We start from the raw sequence: 20214 nt of genomic DNA, 5'->3' as shown, positions 1-20214 counted from the left end.
AGTAAAATTATGATCAGTGCAACATACGCTACATGTCCTCCTTTGTTACACATTGATATTTCGGTGTTATAGTTAAATCACATTTTATCAGCAATTAACGCCACTCGTCCAAAGTTTTAAACTAAAATCTAACCATGAAGCAACTATTACAGAAGACGCTGTCACCTGAGTAGACCCACAAGCCTACAACGCTTCATCACTCTGTAAAACACCTAGTGTGTAGCACTGGAAATTTGAACAAATTTATTTTATAATTTTTCCTTGGTCGTATTTTGGCTTTAATTCCTCGGAAATGACTACTTGAGTATTCTAAGAAGCCAAAATTCCAAGCTATAGTTATGAAGTTCAGCTTCATGACCACGCAAGGCCAAGGCTTGCGCTTCGTTTTGACAATTAGCTGTTTGATAGATGTTTGATACTACCGCCACCGGGATTTCGAGAATGTTTACAAGTATGTGTTCTTCTAAGACTTCTAATTCAATAGATCGTCTTCACGTGACGTGTTTTTATCTTCATCAGGCATAAGGGGCGGTATATTTATATCTGTTTACAATTAGCGTGTTTCGTTTGGAAACCAGAGCATTTTGAATTTCAGAGTTATGGAGCTTGCGTGACACAAGGCTACGATCGAGTTTGTCGAAAAATATATACTTATCTCATGATTTTGAGCCTTTTTAGAAGTTAGAGCATTAGAAAAAGTGCTTATGTAAATGCTTGTTTGTTTAGTACTGATAGTCAGTCGCCTAGAAAGCCAAAGTAAGTTCCAGATGTTTACACTATATTCCGGCCGCCATATTGGTGTACCACTGATGTACACCAACATGGCGTTTTCTTACTGGACTCTGTAAATTTCTGAGAAACATTTACGACGAATATCTGACGTTTGGGGAAACGCACAGGCCTAAAACTTGAAGAAGTGTCTTATTTAGTTATCTTCTATAGCGTACATCACAACTTCTTAGCTTTTTCCATTGGTTGGTTTTCGATTTATTATTTCTGTTATTGCGTGATAGTGAAAACGATCTGTACCCTTCGAAGAACAAAACAGCAATTGTGGAAAGTTTTTTTGCAAAATGATAAAATATGTTTTTTAGTTCATTATTTTTGTACATGTTCTCACCTTCCTCTGATATAAATCCATGCCATTCGTTATTTTTGGATCGGGATCATTTGCGGTCCAATATGGGGATCATTTCCGGTCCGGGATCATTTGCGGTTCAATTTGGGGATCATTTGCGGTCCGGGATCATTTGCGGTCCTGGGATCATTTGCGGACCCGTACAACTCTGGTCAGGAGTGATTTTTTGATTACGCCCAGAGTGTTCTTTTTCGATTGTCAGCCAATCAGCATGAAGCTGAAATGACCGGAAATCAAGTCGGTATTGGCAAGAGTTCCTCGTTTTTGGTTCGGGGGCGTAATTTGCCTTTTTTGAGATATCGAGCTGATATCGATATTAGGAAGCCAGGACCCTGGGACATCAAATTTCGAGAGATCATCTTTACAAAGTATCCCTATGTATGACGACCACAGATTTACGGATACGGAACGAAAACCACGCAGAAGCTAGTAGGAACAAATTTTGTGGGCTCAAAAAACGACGAGGCGAAAAAAATAGGGGAAAAGCGCGGCGCAGGACTGGGTGAGAGAATGCTCGCTCTCCGCATGCCTCTCTCTCCTTTTATCGCTGTTGGGTTTTTGCGCTGCGTCCCCTTTCGCTGCGCCCAAATTAACGAATTGCTACGAATTTTGGGATTAGAAGGCCCAAAAGTGAGCACCGGTGGTGCTGTATTATTGTGAGCCACAGGTCAATTCTCATACGGGGGTCGGGGGTATCTTTCTCCGATCTGGAAAAAGAAAAAAAAAAAGGTAAAAAACTCATTTGAAACTGTCTAGACGCGCGCCGCCAGTTCTCAGGCGCCGCTTTTTTCTGGTTCATCAGAGATATTGGAAACCAAAGCGCCAACTGGACTGCCGCTTCCGATCGCCAATAAAGCCTTCCCTTTATTCTTTGTGCCTGTTTGTACCCTTATAATTCGAAAGTATCAGTACGAAAACTTTTTCCTCATCCTCTCCGATACTCCTCCCAAGCCCCTTCCAGCCCTTTGGTTTTACCCTGCAACGTAAGACACACTGATCAGCGGTAAGCTTTCGAAACGTATGTAAATCTGTCACGAAAAAGTGGAAAGAAAGATGTCGGTAAAATGTCCTCTTTACTGTTGAATTCCAAAAAACCTGGAGTGCAGTTTGAGGATAAATGGCATGAGCTCAAACCTACAGTAAACAAACTTTTAAAGCAACAAGCCGTCACCACTCAAGAATGGCAGAATCTTTTTTGGTAAGTAGTAATGGTTTGGTGGCTTGTGATCGATGTATGCGTGATCGATCTTCATAATAAGAATTTAATGTTGTCACTGTATGACAATTAGATTGCATATTACATTAAGACAGGATCGGTTTATAAGATTATTCCATCGGACTGACGTCTGAGTATTAGACGGATTGTAAGTTAAGTTATCTTAACAATGGGTATATGAAAATTACTTGGAGGTTAAGAATGGTTTGGAACCTTCACTGTTGACAATGTTCGGCTGTAAGTTTAAAAAAAATAATCTAAGCCTCTGAGCCCTGTGACGCTATATAATGCAGTTGTTGTACATTTTAAGTCTACTTTAATTTGTTGTTATGGGATGTGTCTATAATGACATTTACAACTCACATGCTTTTATTTGTTTTCTTTGCCTTAAAGAGTTATTTGATTAGGTCATGTAATTAACCGATTCTCAAATAAGCATATACAACAAACAAACTGCAAATTCATCGAGCTATAAAGTCGCAGTTGAGCAGTAAAGGTCATAGGTTTAATGCAGTTAATATGCTTCAGATATAATGTTGCGATATCATTATTATGGTCCTGAAACAAAGCTGTGCTGCTAGGATATACTTCAGTAGCCTGCAGTTAATGAATAATACCTAGGGAAAACCAACTAAAGGCTCATGGGGTGAATCATTAAAATCAGAATATTGAAACGGTGGGGAATTGTACAAATTTCCCTAAAAATATTATTCAGATTCATACGATTAGAAAAAAAAGATTGTGGAACAAAATAGTTGAAAGAGGAAACAATATTGTGTAGGTGTGAAAAAAATTTCCTGTAAGGCTGGAAGGAGGAAAAAATATTGAGGAGCTAAAATTCACGAATCCTCTTATCAATAATTAAACACTCCACTCTTAAAGTGAACTTTATTATAAGAAAATCTTTTCCAGAGATGGTCAAACCAGGTGGGCAAAATCATTATCACAGCTGGTCAATTTGCTTGGTGCCCAGTCCTTAATGAAACCCCTGCGAGTCTTATTTTCCTTTTTTTGATTTAGTTGGGAGACGCCTTTACCAAGCTCTTGACCATCGGGAGAGTGAGAATGAAAAGTTACTTGCTCAGCAGGAAAATCTACTTGTCTCAGATGTTCAGATGGCACTTTTTTCAAGCCCAGTGTAGAATGTACTGTACATGTCTTTCTGTCAGTTTATTTGACATTTTAATTCTATTTGCAATGTAGGGACGTCCATAAAGTCTGTAACTGGGATGAAAAAGGATCACAAAAAGTACACAAGGCTTTGAAAGATGAAGTTACTAACTTTATTAAACAAGTGCAAGAGGTGGGGTGATTAGCATGTTTAGTGTTTAGGTAAACGTTAAGCTCAGTGATCCTGTGGTAAGTTAACAGCTTAACTGTAAATTCAGTTTGCCATGGGCATTGGACTTTGAACAAAGGAATGTAACTGTTTGATGTAAACATGAAATTCCCAGAACTGACTCATTTAAAAAGGAATGCATTACAGTCACTAATTACAATGAGAATTCAGGTAGTAATTTTGTCGTTCCCTTTGTTTTAATTAATTATGAATCTATCTACATGTATCAGTATAACTCAGCATGATATTGTGGTTGCTTTGAGATGTAAAAAAATATTTGAAACAAGCCATGACAGTTTCTGGACTTTGAGGAATGCTCAAATTCTACTTGCAGCGTGTTTTGAAACACGAAGATGATTCCACATTGTTGCGTGCCTACATCAGTGAGTGGTCCAAGTTTTTTACTCAGTGTAACTATCTCCCCAAGCCTTTTGGCACTTTGGAGTCCAACTTACAAGGCAAAGCTGGTGGAGGAGCCAGCAAAAGGCCTCTGACGGATGGTGTTACTGTTCAGAAGGTGTGTAGCACAGTGGCTGCCTATAGAATTAGAGGTTTAATTTATTATATGGCTAGCTCTGTGGGTGGGCAAGATGAACCGAATCTGATGATTGGCTACCCAAGCGGGTAAGATGGCCCTATATTTCTTGCCCATTCGGGATTACCAACAACAACAACATACTTTATTTTTCACAATTTACATTTACATGTATTGATAAAATTGCAACTTTTTTATGGAACCTTACGATATACCTTTTCAGTTGATTACCCGCTGTGTCCCGGAGGAAAATAGATGTGTTCTTCTTCCATGTGATAAATCCTTTATTGACCAAGCTCATTGGGTCTAGATGGCTGGATATTGACCTTGTTCTATTTTTTGGCGTGTTGATGGAGCTCAACTCTGTCTCGGTCCAGGAACAGGCAAAACAGATGTTGGCCAATATCCAGTCGTCTTGACCACACACTTGGTTAATAACCCATATGAATTTATGGAAATCTTACACCTGCCAACAGACATGTGATTTTTATGCCAGGAGTATGAGAATTCTTGAAAACAGCCCCTGCCAGCTCTGAATTCCAGAGACGACAATGGATTCCCAAGGACATTTCGGAGATTTCTGAAGACAAGTAATATGGCTGCCAGCACTTTTTGCTTGTAATTTGGAGCATCGGGGCAGAGCTGCACCATCATCTACATGAACTTTTTTACTCTTCTTTCATTGGTGCAAGTTTGCATATTTTTGAAAATGTTTTTGCTTAGGCTGTAATAGCTCAAATGTTTCAGCTATAGGTGAGAAATTGGTTTTAGATTGGTTGTGGATTGCTGTAGAAACAAGTGTGTCATTGTATTGCATCTTTTTGATCTTGCATTTGATCATGAATTTTTCTTAATCTTTCTTTTGTAGTTAATGCTTGACAGTTGGAATGATGGTATATTCTGTGCAATCAAATCAAGATTGCAGTCAAGTGCCATGAAGTTGGTTCATGCAGAGAGAAATGGAGAAGCTTTTGATTCCCAACTGGTTATTGGTGTCAGAGAATCATATGGTAATGACAATTATTTCATCTTAACAAAATCTTCTGATGGACATGGTAATGAAATAATTTTAGAAAATATCCCAAAGAAAATATGCGAACTGATTGGTTCAAATTTGTGTTTCTTTAACTTACTAGAAACACAGAACTAGCAGTGACAAGTTGTTGGCGTAATGATGGTGTAGCAAAGTGAATTTACATTTTGATGATCAAAATAAACAAGTTGTTTTCTTTTTATTATTGCGATAAAACATGTTCTCCGTGTTTCTATCATGTTATAGAGACATGAGTGCAAGTTTGGGAGAACTTGAAAAAGTTGTGGAAACACTCGTGTATTGACTCATGTTTCCACAGCATTTCTTGTTCTCCCAAACTTGCACTTGTGTTTCTATTAAACAATTAGGTTATGAGCTCGAGATTTCTATCGTGTGATGGTTGATGAAGGCGCAGCCTGAGTCAACTATCATGTGTAGAAATCGAGAGCGAATAATCTAATTGTTTTAGTATAAAGCTACTAGTCTTTCAAAACTTTATCTAAATCCTCTTCACAGACGCCTCAAAAACGCAAAGAAGCGGCCATCACTTTGTTAACAAGCGCGTACTGCTATGCTACTCACTATTTACAACAGAATAGATAGTGTGTAGCGTAGCCAATCAGAGGATGCCATTTGTGAGAGAACGCTAGTAGATTTATACTAGACTCGATAGAAACATGGTACATGTTTTCTATTTCTTAAATACAGTATGACAAGTGCTCTTTTTTTATTTGATTGAAGCCAGGTGATCCACTGGTTATGGCTGTACTGTAGGAGACCTGTGGTGGCCAGTGTGCTGGACCCTGGATCAAGTTGTCCGGGTTCGAGTCCTGGCTGGGGTTATTGCTTTGTGTTATTACCTTTACAGTGCCCTTGTCTACTCAAGTGTGTATATTGGTAAAATCAAGTGACTATTTAATATAAATCGGTACCAGCAAACTGTGAAGGACAACCTGAAAAAAATGATCCAGTTGGAGTGGCAACTCTCCCAGTTGCATCGTGCTACAGAAACTGGGATAAACTCTGCTGACTGGCAACATTGGCCAGTTTAGCCCTATTGACACTTTATCTTAACCTATCAGTGAAATAACAATACTTATTACAACAGTTACTTAGTCTTCACTCTTTTATGCCAAAGTGTGCCCACCTATAAAGGATCGGCCTGCCATAAATAAAACATGCTAAATGTGTTCAATATAGTTCTGACACGACCATCTTTTCAGTTAACCTTAGTTCAGAAATTTTGGACAAGCTCAAGATATACAGAGAGAACTTTGAAAAGGCTTACCTTGAAGCTACAGAGGAGTTCTACAAAACACAGGCTGCTGCATACCTGCAAGAGAATGGAGTGCAAAATTACATGAAATATGTGAGGATTGTTGACAGATACTTTTGCTGTTTATAATGTAGCAGTTCATAATCTGAGTTTACTTAAGGTGTTAAAGGGGGAAGGTCTTGTATGGCACATCTTGAAGAATGTAGCCTGAATTTATACTATTGACTGTTTTTCATCTTGACCTTTCAAAACTGCCATTACCTTGTTTCAGTCTATTTTTATCTTAAAGTAAATTCTCTTCACTTCTTGTGTGCAGTGACATTTTTTTTTCTTAGTCCTGAGAATTTCTGAACAATATCTCCAGTAGTTGATGAAATTTTTAATACTCCTTAGCTGTCTGCTTGACACAGAATAAATGTTCTAAAGAGAAATCTAATGTTTACAACTCTTGATAATTTAAAATGCTATACACTGTTTATATGTACCTGGCTATTGTTAATTATGTTTTACCACACTGCAGGCTGAAATGAAGTTAAAAGAGGAGGAACAGCGAGCTGTTCGGTACCTTGAAACAAGGAAAGGCTGTGACTCAGTTTCAGTGGTAAGTTTCTAAAGGAGCTATTTAAACTGAGTAATTATCACTGACACTGTTGTTAGGCCATTGAACTCTGCATAATATATGGAAATCCATCAGTTATGGACTGCTGCCTGCATGCTGTAACCTCTCTAATCATACTGGGGGAGGGGATGACAGCAGAAGGAAGTGGGGTGGGTTGGGGAGTACCATTCACTGCTATACAAGTAGATTTCCATCCAACCAGGTTATGACGTGATTAATGAGACCAAAGCTTTGAAGCAGAAGCTTGTTAACTTACCTGTTTCTTTCTTTTAGAGGTTACAAATAAAGTCAAGTGAATTTGAGGGTTACAAGATTTTAATGTATATATTATTATTATTAGTGTCTACAGCTGTACCTTCTTTTTTTTTACTTATTTGGTCAAAGAATATGAATATCAATTCCTTCTGTGCATGCTGGGTACACCTGGGTCTTGTGTAGTGATATTATCTCGGTCCACAGATGTTTATGTGACTCCCATGACTCTTGTGTACCCCTCACTGATAGGTACATGTACTTGTATGGGCTGCCCAGTATTTCAGTAGTCTCGCTGTGTTCAAGATGAGATCCCTGAAAGGGAGACCTAGGGGGCACACGAGTTACTCAATGCATAGTATTTTATCTGTTTCCTAGCCAGTTTCTAGAATCTACAGAGAACTAACTTACAAAATGTTGTTTAACAGATAAATTGAATATTTATGTACCTGATAAGTGCCCTGCTTTTATAGCTCACAGATCGTTGTGTAAATGTCCTGGTGGGAAGTTTCAAAGAGACCATATTGGCTGAATGCCCAGGAATGATTGCTGCTAATGAAACTGAGAGTGAGTATGTTGGGTTTAAACAGTAACGGTAATTTGTTTATTTGTAATAAGAATTGTTGTAGTGCCAATAAATACAGTGATAACCATTTCATGTACAGCATAAATTCACGCATGGTATTTTTAATTCAAATGTTGATTGAAGGATTTTCCCTTCCATCAGAGCTACTGCTAATGTTCCAGTTGATGGATCGTGTGCGAGGCGGAGTGGATCCCATGATAGCCAATTTAGAATCTTATATCGTCACCACAGGACTTGACGACATGAAGGCATCTGCTGATACTATTACATCTGTAAGTTCACTTATTTACTAGTTCTGTTGCACAGATGCATAGGCAATTTTTGATTTGTTAAATTCTGATTTTGCTATCAGGCTTAGGGGGAATAAAACAAAAGAAATTAATTCTTCTTCCCACAGTCATACTCCATGTTATTTCTTTTGTTTTATTCCCCCAAGCCTCGGAGCCAAGTTAGAATTTTAATATATCGAAATTGACCTGTTGATCTCACGTTGTTTTAATTCAATCACTTTGTTGTAACTATGCCTTGTGAGTTGCAAAGTAAAGATTCCCTTGTTCTCCTGTTGCTTCCAAGCTTAAAGAGAAGGGAATCACTTTGGCATACTTGTATGGTATTGCAACTGTTTTGGTCTGACTGACTTCATTTTGTAGGATCGTTAAATATCAATAAAATTTCTACTCTCATGTCATGGAATCCTACGTACATGTATTTGCAGCTGCTCGGAGTAACGCAAGTTTACTTAAATTGTGTTTGCAGGATTCTGAGAAATATGTAGAGGAGTTACTTACCCTGTTCAACAGATTTAGTAAACTTGTCAAGGAAGCTTTCAATGATGACCCACGATTCCTCACAGCAAGAGATAAGGTTTGTTTAGTAGAAATCTTTGTTGACATAAAGGGGCCAGTGGCTTGTCGTCATATTTGTGCTTGGTTCTTATAACGTTATAAATATTTCTTTATTATTCCCATCAAAATGTATTTGTTGTCCAATTACTCTGTTGTTAAACGAAAACAAAATAATTTTTAACTTAGTACAAGTAAGAAGACCATACGTATAGAAGGGGGCATCTCGTTTATTGATAAGACGTAAACGGCTTTTGGATGTAATATAATGCAACTAATATACTAAAACATGGATCTGACATATCGCAAAAATTACTAAAGTAAAGTTTCGAGATTGAAGTGGTCAGTGATTTAAAAACGGAGATTCCGTCGAGTGACAGACTCCTTTAATGTTCAGTTCGTAGCAGGATTACGTAAACAAGCGAATCTTCATACTTAAGACAACAACAACAACAACAACAACAAGGTTTATTTGAACTGTAAAGCACAGTTATCTTGCAATAACAACGTGAAAAATTATGTTCTGTAACCTAAAAAATACCCAGCACTGGCAACAACGATAATAAAAACAACAGAAAAACATACTTGTCCTTCTTCATTCTCATTTCACGTGCCAAGGAACATTTATCAGTTTTCAGAAAGTTAACTAGCGAATAAAACCGTTTTTGTAACGGGTGACATTGTCTTTTACGAATAACAGCCAACTTTAGGGACTTTCAGTAAATGTATCTCTTGACGAATGAAGTCTGTTTCTAATAAAATTGAATAAAGGATTCTCTGGTAAAAATTATTAAAAATGTGAGCTTTCGACAGCCAATCTTCTGTCCTCGACGGATAAAAATGAAATGAAGCGTTAAAATTTTGACTATAGAGAGTAATTCGCATAAATTAGTCTGAGTTCGTTTCCTTTTTGAATCATATTCATGCTTACATAATAACGTTGTTTTGTTTATTTTCTTTTGAATGGCAGGCATTCAAGACAGTTGTGAATGATAGTACAATTTTCAAGTTGGAACTTCCAAACAAAAACAAAGCGTAAGCCTGTTCGTTGTTGTTTTTTGTTTTTCTTTGGCTTGGCCCATCGATCATAAGACCTCCCTCCAGGAGTATGACAGGCCATTTCTAAGGTCCCGTCCACAATAAGTCGGAGAAATTTGAAAACGCAGCTCTATTTCTACGGTTAGGCCTACCGTTCACAATAATCCGTCACGAAAACGGAGCTTTTCGAAAACGCTCTTCAAACCGGAGGAATTTGAAAACGCCGGCTTTTCGTTTTCGTGTGGACGGAAAACATTTTGAAAACGGAGCTTTTCGAAAACCATGACATCACTGTAATCAAGTGATTTCCCTGCCCGAGATTACCTCTAACACAGACCCGAAATGACCGGTGATTGCTGCGTTTTCAAATTTCTCTGGCGTAGTGTGGACCGAAAACATGTGATACGTTTTCAGAGCGGAAACGCCGTTTTCAAATTTTTCCGGCCTATTGTGGACAGGGCCTAAGTTGCCTTTTGCCTCTGTGTCAAAACGAGTCTTTGCGAAACCATACGAAAATGTTTTCCGCCTGCAAGTTCATTTTCATGCAAATTAAACTCATTTTCATATGAAAGGTTTTGAAACAGAGGCACAAGGTAACTCGAAAATGGCCAGTTAGGTACTGAACTATTTGAAGAACCTGATGAAGAGCTGGGCACTAACCTGTGATGGACTAGCATTCCACATGTCCCTTAAATACGGAACCAACGGTGCATGTGGGCCGATTAAACATAGCTCGACTGAAGATTTTGTTTATCAATTATCATTTTTCAAGCATTTAAGTAGGCCTAAAAGCACCGTTCTGTTTTCTTTTTTTTTATCAGGGGTGGCAGTGGTGGTTTGAATGTCAAAACTCAGCCTGAGTCTCGTTGTCCAGAATTGCTGGCCAATTTCTGTGATATGCTGCTAAGGAAAACTCCGTACAGCAAAAAGCTGACATCTGATGAAATTCAAGCAAAGCTCAAAGATGTTGTGAGTCTCTTTCTGTGTTGTGATAAGGACTGGTGAAACTCTGGTGAAACAAAGTTTCGCTGAGTTATAGCAGTTTGGTTATCTAGAACGATTTGTTTTGTTAGTCAGACTAGTGCGGGACAGATTTATAAGCCACGTTCACGGATTGTAGTTTACTTTGGGGGTGTCAAGGTAAATGAGTAAAATTAAGCACGTCATCCCTAATCAGTACCCTACTGTCAGTTGCCGACAAGATATCATATAATCAGCAGTTGCCCTGATTGCCTTATAAGCTGAATTTTTACGGTATGTGCATTGACTGCAGGGTCTTCGATTCATTGCTTAGTTTGTAGGATTTGTTCTAATCCCAGTTTGTGTCCTTTACAGTTGTTGGTTTTAAAATACGTCATCAACAAAGATGTTTTTATGAGGTACGTGAGTTTAATATCCCTTGTGGGGCATTTTTATGTGTAACATTGTTGCCATGTCTTGACTCACAGCTGAGTTACAGTACGGTAGTACATTTACAGCTTCTGTTGGCAGGTACAGTTTCCTCCTTAAACTGAAGGCTTCAAAACATTACAAAAGGATTGCACTGTATGATTCTCATGCCGGAACGTCGGTTTTTAAACTTGTCAAATCTTGCTCTCCTCGAGAGAAGCGTGAAATTTACAGGACCCTAGAGGATTCCGCGATACTGATGACTGATGTGGCTATAAAAAGCTTTTTTTAAAAAAAAAAAAAGACTTCCCAGCTCTCCACCCTCTCGTCTCCTCGCAGGTTGCAAGCGTGTTTACAAATGCAGAGGGAAAAGGGAACAAAGTTGATGCTGCTGCTGCAGAAGAATTAAACTATATACTGAGAAACAAAAAGAAAAGTAAAGATAGAAAATAAACTCCAAATTTCGTTTCTCAATTGAATGTTTCAAGGTACCACAAGGCCCACTTGACAAGACGGCTGATCCTTGACACATCAGCGGACAGTGAAATGGAAGAGAACATGGTGGAGTGGCTCAGGGTAAGTCCAATATGCACATCACAACACCAAGTTTCTTTCATTCTGTATATTATTTCACCCTGCTTTAGAAACAAATTGTCTAGGTCTACCTGAACGAATTAGATACTGCTTCCTGATGGAGAAGGAAACTTTAAGACGCTACGTCATGATTTGCACATCTTGAAAAGTTTAATGTAAATTGTTACATTTCGGCGTTTGTAATCCGTGTTAATCTTCTCCATCCTTAACCATCCTTGTTCCTTCATGGTTTATTATTATCTCTTTGGTGTTTTTCTATCTTAGTAAAATATTATTTTCAGGTTTTCTTCAATTTTAAAGTAATTTTGTACATGGCCAAAATAACCCAAAATACCGTGACTCCATTACTTCTGAGTATTCAGCGGTTCTTCAAGACGATATGTCCTATCTGATTATTTTCGTTATTCTCTTTACCTGTATGTGTGCAACTGTATTGGTATTGCAAAGAGAAAAAATATGTTAGTCAAGTTTTCTTTTCGAACAGGATGTAGGAATGCCCGCGGATTATATCAACAAACTAGCCCGTATGTTCCAGGACATCAAAGTTAGCAACGATCTGAACCAGGGCTTCAAGAAAGAATACAAAAACAAGGGCGACATTGCAGGTACTTTGTTTGCCTTGAACAAGCTTCATTGTGAACTGCGATGAAGCGTTCTTGGCCACAATGGATAGCTTAGAGAGCGTGAATATGGCTGTAAGGCAGAGTAAGGGCATTGATTGATATCTGTCCATCGTGAAGAAGGACCTAGGTACATATTTAGCTTGATTTCAAAACCAGCAAGGTTGTAAAGCTGAAGGAAAGGTTAAATCTTCATACGAGCCAAGTGGCCCATCAGACCGGTGCCTATCTCTTTTTCTGTAGCATGGAGCGACTAGGAGTATTTCTACTCCCCCCTGGATGGGATGCTAGTCCATCGCAGGGTTACCCCCAGCATTGAATTCGTCGGTACCCAACTAGGTTGTATTTGATAACAAACGCAATAAGTGCCAGGAACCCCGTTTGCAAGTAAGGAATCGATTATAGCCGCGCAATAGTAGTTTCTGGGTGTGTTCATTGTTCCTTATAGCTGTCATTGTATAAACTGAACCATTTTCTTTAAGACTTTGGTACTCCTTAGTCCAGATGCTAATGCTTGATTTACAGATGAGCGCCTGACTACTTCTATTTTAATTGTTGTTCACTTTAGATTCGGTTAACATTAAGATTTTGAATGCTGGTGCTTGGTCAAGAGCTTCAGAGAGAATTCCTGTTTCGCTTCCCACTGAGGTGAGATAGTTGACAGTGATCTTAGTCTTACTTATCTTAGTCTTAGTCTTACTTAGCTCTCGTTGAAGGTCCGACTGAGATAATTTTTAAGGACAACGAAGTTTTAAATTAGCGAAAATTTTAAACGATCCATCTCTTCTTACCTTACCATCCACAAAAGAACTGGCTTTCCCGTCAGGTAGAGCTTTTGGATTATGTTTGATGTTTTTCCAGCTGATGTTTGATGTTAAGTCCTTATTACAAAAGGAACTCGAGAATACGAGCATTTTGTTGGTCCGTAACCTGTGAACAGGCTGTCTAGGCCTGCCTCTCTCTAGAGCTGCCTGTCTCTCTCTTTAGGCCTGCTGCAGTTGACTGTAGATATAGTGATCACATGAAAAATCTTTTATGTAATTCAGCTTGAAGACTACATTCCCGAGGTGGAAGAGTTTTACCGGAAAAACCACAGCGGTCGAAAATTGCAGTGGCATCATTTAATGTCCAATGGAGTGGTGAGTGTCTGTTTTTTTATTTCGTTGTCCTTTTATTACTATGTACAAGCAGTATCAACGGATTTAATTCTCGGCCAGTCGGAAACGGTCGAATCCCGTCCCTTTTGATTGGGCTTGCAGTTGCCTAGCAACGTGACGCATCGTGCTGATGTCATGATGACTTCTAAAGTTTGGAAGTGCTCTCGTGTTCTCGCGCTATCTTTTAGTTGGTCAGTAAGAATGGGTTACTCTTCGGTGCTAGCCGAAAAGCAACATTAAGTATGGCAGAATGATTCCTCGAAGTCTCGTAACCGTGTGTTATATCGCTTGTTTCTTCGACAACGAACTAGAAAAAGACTAAAGAACTATTAGAAATGCTTGTCAACAAGTTACACTAGGAAAATTTGACTTTTTGATTTAGTTTGAGTAATTTGCTTTCTTTTTTTCAGATAACCTTCGCCAACAAAATTGGAAAATTCGACCTCGAAGTAACTACTTTTCAAATGGCTGTTCTCTTCGCCTGGAATGAGCGACCGCATGAGAAGATTTCATTTGAAAATTTAAGGTCAGCGCAGTCAAATCTTGACAGCATTTATTTTTTTCTGAGCCATTTGTCGATGTTTAAACGCACAATTCGCCCTGCTGGTCACTGAATTAACAAGGTGGGAATACTGGACTTACCCTGAAGACGCCTGTAAACAGTCAAAAACTGACTGACATTCCACAAATCACATGGCTGTTTGCCGTCAGGCTTGCCCTTCAGCACTAGACAGGACACAAAGCCGCAAAAATATAAAACAATTTCTGCCTTAAATCATCATTTTAGCCCCTTAAGCATCTTCGAAAGCTTTAAAACTTATTTTATACATTGACAAAATTTCTTTTTGTTACTTAGTTTCTACCAGTGGTGAAACCCTTTGTTCCTGTATACTAACACTCGCACAGTCTAATGTTACAACACTCGCATAGTCTAATGTTACAACACTCGCATAGTCTAATGTTAGCCTTTTAGGTTTTTCCAAGGTAGTTCTTTCGAGACTAATTCAAGCATTTATGGATATACAGCGGTGCCGCCACAATATGGCTGTCTAGACCTCTGATTAACGTATACCTTCTAACGTCTTCATTTTCATTTTCTAGGCTCGCTTCTGAACTTCCAGATTCGGAACTCAGGAGAACTGTATGGGTATGTTAACTGGTTTCTCCGAAGTTGTGATTGATTTGCAACTTCTCTTGGAACATATAGAATACCGATCCATCAAAAGTGTCCTCCCACACCTCCTCCCCTCCTCTTCAGAGTTTTGTCCGGCAGGGTTCCTAGCCAGTCGCCATGGACGTTTCTACCCCTGGGTGGAGAGAGTCACTTTGAAAATCTTACCCAAGAACCCAGGCCAGGCTTCGAACTAGGACTGCTCGATTTAAAGTCCATTGCATCAATCGATGAGCCACTTCGGCTGTCAATGCTGTTTACTAACGTTTGGACTATTCACGTCCCATTTTTCTTTCTCCTTCGTTTCCTGGTACATATTTGTTCGTGAACCTGATTTTCTAAGTTTTTAGAACTTCACTGTGATTTGTTGAATTCTTTTAAGTATTATGGAATCTTCTATATTTTACAGTCGCTAGTTGCCTTCGCTAAGCTCAAGCGGCAAATCCTCTTATGTCAACCTGAAGCGAAGTCTCCAAAGGATTTCACCGATAGCTCTTTGTTCTGGGTCAATCAAGAATTCGCCGTAATGTAAGTAGATGAGTTCACGAACCGTTGGTGAGCTTTTACTTAAATCAGTTGACAGTCGCATTCCGCAAGGTAGAAGATTGCCATCACTAAGAATAATGGATGGTTAAGCTTGCTTAGAAGGGTCTGAAGTCAAATGCGAAATTCAGTTACTAGTATGAAAGCCAGTTTTTACGAGGCTATCGCCTCGAGTAACTCTTACGCTTCTTTCGTGCTCTCCATGCAAACTTCCCGCGTGCATCCATAACTCGATATACGCACGCTAAGCATGAACCAATTCTTTAGTTGGCTCTTACTAACCGAGCAGGAGGTCTGTATGGGAGAATCTTGACCGAGGTCTGTACACACGACCGAGGTCAAGATTCTTCCATACAGACCGACAAAGCTCGGTTAATAAGTTGTTTATTATATGGCAAACAAGAACAACTTAACTGATGTAACTGGTTCGTACAAGCTGACATTTTGCTTGCGAACGGCTGCAAATGTTTGCTTGTCCTCTGTGCTTTTTTTCTCATCAGGCTTTTTGGCACTTCCATAAATAAAAATTTTTAATAGAAAGTAGCCAATATTTTTGTATTTTAGTTCGCGTTGGCAACTTTTTCACCTCAAAACACTTCCGGTCTAGATGCCGGTCTAGATGAGAAAATCTAGACCGCTCTCAATATCGATTTCAACCAATCAAATTCGTGAATTCGGTAGTTCCCAGTCTTTGTGAGACACAGCCATATAATAATAGATGATACTGTATGAAGTTTCATAAACCATTGGTTGTCGTCTTCATGTCTCTTTTATTTTAGTAAAAACAGCAAGGTTCAGAAACGCGGTAAAGTCAATCTCATTGGGAGGTTGCAGCTTTCGACTGAGAAAGCTAAACAAGAAGAAAACGACGGTATTGTGGCGCTGAGAATTCTCAGAATACAGGTGGGAAAAATTAGCTCGGGTTATTCATCATCTTTATCGTAGCAACTGTCCGCCATGTTTGCTTGCCAAGATGGCAAAGATGGCGAGCATGGTAACCAAACTTTGGAAATGTCATATTCACCCTTTAGCGCGGTGAATATAGCGTCCAATTCTTATTTTCACTTCTGGAAATTATACTTAAGTTTAATACTTGTTGTCCAGAGGGATATTTATAAGCAGTGTTAGTTTCTGGCTCTCGCTTACTCCTTCTCTTTCCACTTTACGTGAGTGTTACGCGGCATACTCTCTTTGTATCGTACAGCAACTTTCCGCAGTGCTCCCGAACGTTCCCCTTTTTTGAACGGAGAGGAAGATTCCTGAAGGTTTACCAGACGGGTACGATCTTCGTTTGTTCAGTTTAAGAGCCATTCTGCGTTATATTGATTAGTTTCGTTTTATGTCTTACAGGAAGCGATTGTGAAGATCATGAAGATGAGAAAGCGAATAACAAACGCAGCCCTTCAGACTGAACTGGTGGAAATTCTTAAAAACATGTTCATTCCTCAGAAGAAGATGATCAAGGAACAGATCGAGTGGCTTATAGACCACAAGTATCTGAGACGGGACGAGGAGGACATTAATACATTCTTATACGTGGTATAACCACACTGTTGGGCCTCAAACGAGATACAGAGCTTCTTGACTTCGTCCGGCTTTGAGTCTTGCTCTCAGATCAATATTAGGGAGTTTAAATTACCACGACGGCGACGCCGAGGATAACGTCGATTGAAAAATGAATGTGTGTTTTACCTACGAATCTCGCGGTATCCTAAAGTCATTTACTTTGTTTATCACCGTCAAAGCTATCACAAAACTAAATCTGGAACGTAGTGATGAATTTGAAATAGAAATTTAAAAACTTATCCGTCGTTGTTCACGTTCTTTAGACAACGCAGAATTTGGTCATTTTACGTTGTTGGGTTGCAGAGGACGGCAAAGAAATGTACAAAAAGTTATAACGCACGTGCACAGTCATTGCCCTGCTTATTAAATCTTTTGTTTAGCGATGTTCCTGTTGCCTTCGTGGCTTTCTTAAACTCCCCTATCTCCTGCCCAGAACCTTCTTGCATTTGCCAGCGGTCGATTTTATAATGCAAAAACCGCTGGTAGAGGAATGCAGGCTCTGGGTACTAGAATGTCCATCGTGGACATGTTGTTTTTGTTCCTGGTTTTCTTGAAGGAGTTGTGTCACACCATACTACCATAAAAAGGGCTGAAACTTTGCTATTTAAGGCTGTTTGAATCGATTTTCGAAGGTTTAACTGACTTATTTAATCGTTCAAAGGTAGCCTCGATATCCCATAGGGGCGAATATTCCAACGAATTTCGAACGCCGTTATAAAAAAAAGTCCAAGTATAACGGGCAATGAGGGACATTCTTCCGTCCCGGCCAAAGTTACTAACGGTAAAATGCATGGAACAAAACAGCCTTATAACGAGTCCCCGTTACATGGAACTTATTTTCCAAGGCCCTAGGGCGTGGTACCTAGTTATGTCGAGGTTTTGCCGTTTTTAGCGAGCGGGCTGAAACCACGATGTAGTACTAACCCGAGAGTCATTCTCACTGACCCCCTCAGAAAAGAAAATTCTTACAAGCTAGACGATTGAATTAAAAAAATTAAACTTATTCAATAATTTCGTTTCTTACAGTACTTCTATAATTAGAATTTCCTCTAAGATTTTCTCCCAGAAACTTCACTTGTCCGTCCGGCAAGTAAAATTCAGAATCCCCCAGTCCAACTGCAAAGTCCACTAGCCCAGGGCTATGCATTTAACGAACCAATGTTCTTCAACCGTGCCAGAGTTACTGAAAATAAATGGTGTACGTGGCGATAGAAACTCGGTATACCGAACGATGTTATTAAAGCCGTCCAAGGTTACTAACAAACCCCCTTTATATGAAACATATCGTTTGTTTTAACATCAAAAATCAAAATTATGATGCTCGATTTTCCCCCCCACGGATCCACTTGTTGCTGTGCAGGGATTTCTTTAAATTGCTCAACCATCCCCCCTCCCCTCAAAAAAATGATGGTCCTTCCCCAAGACTATAACTGGAGACAGGAACCTCTGGTCTCCTTCACGGTAACACGTGACGTTTCCGTTTGGATACCGTGTGGTATTCTCCTTCCAATGCAAAGCATTACGTCTCGGAAAAGCAAATGGACTTCTCTGAATACCGTCACGGGATCACGGGATACACAACTAAACGCGTGGCGTTACCAGGGGCGTAACGCACCACACATCTTTACAGGCTACATGTCACACAACGTCTCCAGACAGAACTCGTATTTATTGAAAACTTTGAAGTGTATACCCTTAATTGCTCGAGTTCTCATACGGTTACTCATTTATTGTATGAGTGAGAAATTCGTTGATTTGGATTGCCTGGTCTCTGCCAATCAGAATGAAGTAATTTTCTCAGTCATAACGTAATCATTGTTATGTGGATTACAGTAATCATAAGGTGTACGTTTCTCGGTGGCAAACTTTCAAAGAGTGATGTACACTGCAGGAAAATACAGAAATTCACAGCTGGGAATTTTAATAATGCACTTTTCAACCACTTGTTTCGCAGTTGTGTAGATGATATGGTAAGGTTGTCCGGGATTCTTACTGGAGTTGCAAGTTTTAGCATTTTAGTTTTATTGGTTGAAAATATTATTTTCAGTCGTTATTATCAGCTTTGAATGTGGAAATTTCTGATTGCCATTAAGGGTCATTAAGATCTTCTATGTAAGGATTCCGTTGTATTATTATGTTGGCTGTTGACAAGTCCTATCACGAAACTCACGAACATCACGCGATACATCGCCGGAATCGTTCGGTCACGACACAAACTTTGGCACGAAAAACGGGTTTCAAATTTATAGAAACTTTGAAATAAGTAAAATGAAGTTGATTTAGTATCGGTGTCCTGTATTTTCAGCTTTAATAGAATGTAGAATTTTTGATTGCTATTATCTTTGCAAACTCGTTTATCAGGGTCCTGTCGTTGTCGATGATATGAATGATGTCACGTATTGTCATGTTGTCACACGGCACTTCGTCGGTGGGCACGAATATCGAACGCCTTCATATCGAACGCCTTCATATTAAGCACTTATTAAATAAAAACGTTGAAATAAGTAAACTTAAGTTGTATTATCATCTGTGTCCTTTTATTATCAGCTTCGAATGTGGAATTTTTCGGTATGCTATAAATACCGTGATTGCCAGTGAAACAAACATTTCTTTTGTTTAACTCGTTGGAATTTTAAATAAAATAACAGATATTCTCCGAATTATCATATTCTCTATATTAACCTGCGAGGCAAGCGCTTCGGTGATGATAGGGAGTGCACGACAGCGACAACACGGCAGCAACACACCCAATACCATCAGATTTACCACTTCAGCCTGATCTTACCAGGCGCCCGCGATCCTATGGGAGGCCATATCAGTCAAAAGTGGTATCAGTTCACGACTGGTGATCAAGAAATCGATCGCTATGGTTGAGTTTATCAATTGGTGATTGAAAATATCGATCGCTGTAATTGAGATTATCGATTGGTGATTGAGATTGTCGATCGCTATGGTTGAGATTATCGATTGCTGATTGAGAATGATGGTCGCTATGGTCCAAAAAGCGATTGAATGTCATTTACCTTCATTTACCTTCATCCTCCTTCATAGACCTTTATCCACCTTCATTCACCTTCCTTCACCTTCATTCACCTTCATTCACCTTCATAGACCTTCATCCACCCTCATAGGCCTTCATACACCTTCATCCACCTTCACAGACCTTCATAGACCTTCATCCACCTTCGTTCACCTTCATTCACCTTCATAGACCTTCATCCACCTTGATGGACCCTCATTCACCATCCACCTTCATAGGCCTTCATACACCTTCATCCACCTTCACAGACCTTCATTCAC

The 20214-nt window shown here is 39.3% G+C and overlaps 1 protein-coding gene across 1 annotated transcript; it reads left to right on the top strand.

Moving 5' to 3' along the window:
- Nucleotides 1–961: 961 nt before the first annotated feature.
- Nucleotides 962–18525, top strand: LOC145480602 (cullin-5-like). The gene is made up of 21 exons (XM_081458875.1): nucleotides 962–2336; nucleotides 3558–3657; nucleotides 4028–4210; nucleotides 5097–5238; nucleotides 6485–6630; nucleotides 7058–7138; nucleotides 7882–7975; nucleotides 8136–8266; nucleotides 8751–8858; nucleotides 9807–9871; nucleotides 10696–10843; nucleotides 11210–11253; nucleotides 11752–11839; nucleotides 12342–12462; nucleotides 13046–13125; nucleotides 13524–13616; nucleotides 14045–14160; nucleotides 14736–14781; nucleotides 15215–15333; nucleotides 16128–16251; nucleotides 16699–18525. The coding sequence occupies exons 1-21, from the start codon at nucleotides 2203–2205 to the stop codon at nucleotides 16891–16893; spliced, it is 2358 nt and encodes a 785-aa protein (XP_081315001.1). The 5' UTR covers nucleotides 962–2202; the 3' UTR covers nucleotides 16894–18525.
- The last annotated feature ends 1689 nt before the right edge of the window (nucleotides 18526–20214 follow it).

The sequence above is a fragment of the Orbicella franksi genome, chromosome 3 (genome assembly GCF_964199315.1).
Source record: "Orbicella franksi chromosome 3, jaOrbFran1.1, whole genome shotgun sequence".
In the NCBI taxonomy this organism is placed as follows: domain Eukaryota; kingdom Metazoa; phylum Cnidaria; class Anthozoa; order Scleractinia; family Merulinidae; genus Orbicella; species Orbicella franksi.
The sequence above is the reverse complement of the archived record's forward strand: the minus strand, read 5'-3'. Positions and strand labels throughout refer to the sequence as shown.

Bases quoted from the DNA above. Each gene is read 5' to 3' on its own strand.
- LOC145480602 (XM_081458875.1), top strand. From the start codon at position 2,203: ATGTCCTCTTTACTGTTGAATTCCAAAAAACCTGGAGTGCAGTTTGAG. The intron at 7,139-7,881 runs GTAAGTTTCTAA...CTGCTTTTATAG, and splicing joins GCTGTGACTCAGTTTCAGTG to CTCACAGATCGTTGTGTAAA. The intron at 13,617-14,044 runs GTGAGTGTCTGT...TCTTTTTTTCAG, and splicing joins ATTTAATGTCCAATGGAGTG to ATAACCTTCGCCAACAAAAT.